Raw genomic sequence first — 6,317 nt, forward strand, 5'->3', positions numbered from 1 at the left:
TATATCCTGTGCGCACAGCCTGTAGAAATCGAAGAATGAGGCACTGTACTGTATATCACTTTGGAGAGTGAGGCCCCTTGTACATAAAATAGGCTTTGTGCACGAAATGAATAACTAAATATACTTGTATTTGAGCGCTACGAAATTAAAATCTCCAGAATATTTCTTCCATCGGATGATACTATACTATCTAGTGTTTTGGTCCACAACCTCACATGAACGTTATATAATATGAGTTGCTTTGTTCGGAATACATTTGAAATAGCTGGGCTCAGCACTAAATTCAATTTGAGCAGATATATTTGCATCCCATTTACAGTTGACTTACTCAGTCACATAAAGCACTAAAACAAAATCCAACACAACAACCTTGATTTGACCCTGAATATACCACATACAATTATTACATGGTTTATTATAGTCAAGTGGTCCTCGAGCGCGATTAAACCGCGAAATATTTTCAATACTAAAGTCCCGAAAAAAACCGATTGACCTTTGACCTCTTACCACGACCGAAACTGCTGCAAACACTGCTGCAACTCAAATCCCCAATCGAGAGGGGGTCAGCTCGAAGGGTGCTCTAAATTATTTCGGTGAATGAACATAATCTACACATGTTTTGACGACGAAAAAATACGGATAATTATAGAAAATAGAAGTAGGCATTTCGGCGTCGGCCATTACCACGCCACGATGCACAAAGTCATATGAAGATCCGGTCAATATGGAACTCCGAGAAGTGGGACAAACAGATCGTTAGCTAAAAAACGTTGGCAGTATAAGATTGCCCTTATGTTGACCGTAAACTTCGATGTATATAAGTACGAGAAGTGTGACAAAAAGATTGTTAGCCAAAAAACCTTGGCAGTATAAGGTTGCCCTTATGTTGACCGTAAACTTCGATGTATATAAGTACGAGAAGTGTGACAAAAAGATTGTTAGCGAAAAAACCTTGACAGTATAAGATTGGCCTAATGTTGACCGCAAACTTGATGTATATAAGTCTAATTGTCCATAGGTCCGAATGATCAAGTTGTCGCAATCTGCACCCCACAAGACAAATAACATCCATCAGAGAAAAATTATGTGCCAATGAAGAAATGCCAATTTTGAATCGTGTGTTTACTTTAGTTTGCGTTTATGCGTTTCAATATCTTTTGACTGTATAGCGGACAAGAGGTAACAAAATAACAGCATGCAATGAAGTAATTTGTACCAATGGTCACGCCCGAATATATTTAATTAATAATTACCTGGCCTTCATTTTCCAAGACAACAGCTTGGTATCGCTACTGGTAAATCTGATACGTGGGTCGAAAGGATAAAAAGTGTATAGCGACATATATATGCAATTACCACCTATTCATTCATGCATTATAGAAAAAATTGATGCCTAGGGAGACCAGACCACACAAACTTTGCTGACTATCGAAATCACGCGACGGGGTTCTTGGAGGCGAAGCCCCAAGAAGTTTGGTTTATCACGCTATGGGTGCTCAAGAAAAGTCGTTTATTAGGGGGACAGGCGAAGTGCTGTAAAGGCCCTCCCTCTTACCGTCGTCTTTATTACAGTACTTAAAATATGGGATGGGGGGGCACTAGAGCACGATAATTTTTAAAAGGGGGCGCTGGAGGAAAAAAGGTTAAGAACCACTGGTATATATAAAGGGGCGGGCATGCGGTTAGCTTAAAGGCTGCATTCAAAAGAGTTTATTTGTGGGCAGCGCTAAGGCGAATATATCCATATCCACTTATATTTGAGACCATGTCATATTCAGAGCGCAGTAATTCTTTAACAGCTTTTGGAGGCACTTTCTCAGACTTGGAAAACTAGATATGGTAATTCTCATTGTCTAATTAGACTAATTGAAGCGAAATCTAGTTATAATCTAAGTTGTGAAATGTTTCTGCGCTCCAATACTAATTCTAATCTAATTTGTGAAGTGTTTCTTTGCTTCAATTCTAATTTTAACCCAATTTAGTGCAATGTTTCTATGTTCTTATTTGAATTCTAATCTAATTTATGGTTTTCCTGTGAATGCTGCAGAGAACTGTAGGCCCATATTGCGAAACGAGCCAAGCTTCCTGTGCGCACATTTACTATTTTCATCCTCGTTAGGGCTAACTATGATTTGATATTAACTGAATTTGAATAGATGTCCAAGTTTTCGCGAAATAAATATCTCTGATCTAATTCAGATAAAACTGTATAGTTATAATTCCAATTCTGCTCTAATTGTGTAAGATTTGTAGAGCTGTAATTTTAAACTCGCAGCTCTAATTCTAGTTCAGTTTGGAAAAGCTGAAAATTCTCCAGTTGTCAAAGTCTGCTTGCTTTTTTTCTCAGGGATTTAGTACCTGTCAAGCGCCGGGCCCTGTGTTCCAGTTCGGATGAAACAACACCAGCAAAATCACCCAAAGTGGAATTATCCAGGACTTTAGTAACAAGTAAGAAATACTTGCTTCAAACAATCTCCCAAGGCTGCAAATGTCGAGCATATGTTGGTAGACAATGGTATTGTAGTTTCACTACACCATTAGGAACAAGTCGGTGACATTGACACCCAGTTCCGTCTGCTATCAGTAATAAGAATTCTTTCTATAGAAAAAGACTACGTTCCAAAACTTGATTTTGAAGATGTTATCTCTGATTTTGCTTCGGTGAAAGCGCGAAAAGTTCAATTTTGAGGAGGCTATTGAACTATAATTTTCTAATACATGTGCGGCCAGCCCGTGGCCCACGAGATAATATTCGAAATTAGTCATATCACCGAAACTTCACCAAGGTCATGTATTTTTAACTTTCAAGGTCAACCCCCAAGATTTTATTAGCCTGACCATGAAATTTAGGATATTGATGAGTAAAATATCAGTTCTGGCGCATTGGTAATAGTAAATATAAAGTAATAATAATAAATTCTAATAAACTAGGCATCATCGGCCACGGTTGATGAGATGAATGGAATTGTATTTTCGCCACTAGTCGAAAAACTTCCAAAAATTATAAATCAATCCCACTTGAACTAATAACTCCCTTCGGTCCAAAAAAACAGAATCTACTCGCGTACCACCTAGAAGACCTTCGCGTACCAATAGTGGTACGCGTTCCACAGGTTGGGAATCACTGCTATAATAGAACCCCTATGGTTCCTATAATAAAACGCTTGATAATAAGTGCTTAAGTGATTTCCGAGGTAACATTATGAAATCAATTGACTGGTGCGGCCCGTGAGCGATCTGAAGGTTTGAATCCGGCCCGTGCCGCTAGTTGAGTTTGACACACCTGGACTAGATAGTTAATTAATTAGTTGTACAAATCTGGTGTCACAACAAAGTTTCATTTGCCATTCCTATCAGGCGACGACTCCGAGCAAACTCATGAAAAAAGAGAAAACTGAAAATGACAAAGGAATCGATGCACAAATCCGTAAGTCGGTGTGCTTTTGTTGGCCGCGTATGGGAACACCTTTTCGTTCGTAAAATTTGAGAGATGACTGAGGTGCAGTGCATATATGTACCATATATTGCATGTTCTGAAAAAACGCTCCGTGTCATTACTAGGGCTGGGTGATCCGATGCTGAAACAAGTTTCCGGCATTGACTATAGTCAAATATTCGAGTATCATTGATTATGGCGCCGTAATAGCACGAGTGATGTGGGAAGCTCATTGTCACGACTTCACAGATACGTCATTTCCAGTAACATGTCTAACATGTGTAGCTTTTTACCAAATGGTTCTTATGCCGCAATTCCACCAATCGAGGTTTCAACGATACCACTGCAGAAAATAGTATGGTAACTACATTTTTCGTTGATAAGTTAACTCTTTAGTAGCATGGAGCGTATCATATCAATGCTCGTACTGTTCGACTCGAATGATTGAAATTATTACTTTATTCAGTTTTAAGTACTCGAAACATTGTGCTCAGCCCTACTGATCACTAGTTTATGACAAGAGTTAATGAATCGAGTATCAATTCTTGTGGAACGAGTCGGGTATTGTTGAGTACTGAAATTATGCTTTTTTTGCTACAGAGGTAATCTATTGACGAAAATGATACTTAGGTAGTTTCTCCATTGTGGGATCATTGTAATAGCGATAGGTCGTAGAGTAGTATAAGGAGCATTTAGCTCAAAAGAAGTTATTAAAGTGCACGCTCATACGTAAATTATTACTAACTTCACAGGTCAGTCAAAAAACTGAGCTTGGATGCTGATGACTATAAAATAGGTCACCAGTTGCCACGGCTTTTGAAGCTATGTGCTGGCCAGATGTGGACGTGAGCGAAATTGTGACTTTCTCTGTAATATTTCATAAACCTAATTTGTCCCTTTGAGCCGAAGAGTTGGACTGTGCTTGTTGATGAAGTGATTCTTGCTGTTCAGTCGCTCCCGAGGAGAATTTTACTTACAAACTGAGCGACTGGAGTGTGAAAAACAGCACGGCTACAGACATGTCCGCCTATATGACTGCCCAAACTTTTTTTTGCGCATTGTTTTACTCTGTGATGTTCTGTTAACGGTTCTGGTAAATAGTGGCCAGTTTTTAAAAACCTCTCGGTTATGGGAAACGTCTATTGTCGGAGTAGGCGGTAAAGCGAACCAATCTGAAGGTTATCAGCCATGGTTGAATGTCTCTTTTTGTTTACAGTCCGAGCAGCTTGGGAGTGACCTGCGACACAACCTACGCTGACTTTGTCTTCGAGACTAATATGGATCGACACGGCAAGGGTCACTTGTCATTCGCTCTCTAGTCGCCTTTCGGGGCTCGTTTATTGTGCCGCACGTCGCTCAGCCACATTTTTTCTTTCCGCGGCCTAGGTGTGGCAAGGCTGGTCATAGTTTCGATTATTTCCATGTTTTGGTGTGAGGCTTTACTCGATTTAGTCGCTTCCTTTTCTCATCCGGGTGTGGTGCACTGACATTTTTCGTCGCTTTTACGGCGCAAATTGAAACATGGAATGGTAACCATGAGTGTGTGCGTGTGGAGCCATTGTTAGTATAGAAAGCATCGCTCATTTCTGGCAGGTGTGCGGTCGATAGACTCCGTATAGTCTGGAAGTGCTTGGGTCCGTTGAGAACCCTTCCAGTCTTACTTCGGCTTCGTGGGTCAATTATTTTAGTTGTCTGCACAGTGCACACGTTCAGCGCACAACCGCGCGAATCGGTGATATAAGCACGGTTCGTGATATGGGAGAGCTTCTTATCGGGAACATTCGTCGAAGAACTCACCGCAGTTGCCAGGGTTAGACCAGTATGACCCGCCAGGTCATATTCTGCCAGCTATTTTGCGCCTTTTGAAAACACGTGACAGTGCATGTCAGGATTGTCGAAGGAAATTGGGCCTATAAAATGCCCACGAAGAACGTGTGCGAACAGGTTGAATTACTAATATCGTTCAACGTCCAGCGTTGTACGACACCGTACCACAATATTGTGAGACGCCGAGTATGTGAACCAGTTCACAGCGTCAGGTGTACGAGATTTGATTTGAAGGATGAGTTGCTTGGTTCAGTTAAAATCTTCTTCGATATAAATTCAATCAATGAATGGACATATTATATTTTCATCTGCTCAGGACACGCGCACAATCAATGAACCTATTATATTTTCATCTGTTCAAGACACGCACACAATGATATGTAACGAACAGATACGGGGTCTTCTGAGCTGGATCCACCTCGACCTCGGTAGTGTCTGATGTCCCAGTCTTCTTCGATGTTATTCTTTCTCCGTCGATCCTTTTTAGAAGCTATTTCTTGCTCTTTTTCTTCATCGGATCTTTTTGGTTTGGGCTTTTTCGTCGTCGCCAAGTCATGTCATTTTCAATACACGACTCCGAGTCGGGGGTTTACCCAAGTCTCAAGTCCCTTTTACAGTGTTGGGATCAAGTCACTACCTTCGAGTCATTGCACATTTTCACTCTCGAGTCAAGTCAAGTCAATCGATTTTCGAAGGTGACTCGAGTCAAGTCAAGTCACTCGATTTCTGGAGGTGACTCGAGTCAAGTTAAGTCAAGTCACGAGTCAAGTCAAGTTGCCTTTTCGAAGTATGAAGCATGATTACATCATTGCATTTTTCTAGTTGTGTGAATTACAGATTGAGTGGTCATTGATTCTGAACCGATGAACGAATATAGAGTTGAAAATACACTCAAAAAGGCGCTGTATCGCTCACGTATACTTGGAACCGCCAGCCAAATAGACCACAGAGAAACGAATTGATAAGATGCAATACATTTACTCATTTATACATATTGATATGATACAATTCGAGTCAGCGCAGATGGCTGAGGAGTATATAACCTATAGTCTAT

General features: G+C 40.5%; 1 protein-coding gene across 4 annotated transcripts in view; it reads left to right on the forward strand.

Moving 5' to 3' along the window:
- Nucleotides 1-4,975, forward strand: part of LOC145435034 (synaptonemal complex protein 2-like) — a 33,991-nt gene extending 29,016 nt beyond the window's left edge. For all 4 annotated transcript variants that reach the window (XR_013913669.1, XM_080312315.1, XM_080312313.1 and 1 more), the window contains 3 exons: nt 2,348-2,448; nt 3,358-3,427; nt 4,653-4,975. Coding sequence is in view for 3 of the 4 variants with exons in the window: in XM_080312315.1 (XP_080168441.1) it covers nt 2,348-2,448; nt 3,358-3,398 (142 nt within the window). In the remaining variant the exon portion in view is untranslated. The remainder of the gene's footprint in view (nt 1-2,347; nt 2,449-3,357; nt 3,428-4,652) is intronic.
- The last annotated feature ends 1,342 nt before the right edge of the window (nt 4,976-6,317 follow it).

The sequence above is a fragment of the Botryllus schlosseri genome, chromosome 3, assembly GCF_051294905.1.
Source record: "Botryllus schlosseri isolate E-star chromosome 3, Bs_hap1, whole genome shotgun sequence".
Lineage (NCBI taxonomy): Eukaryota > Metazoa > Chordata > Ascidiacea > Stolidobranchia > Styelidae > Botryllus > Botryllus schlosseri.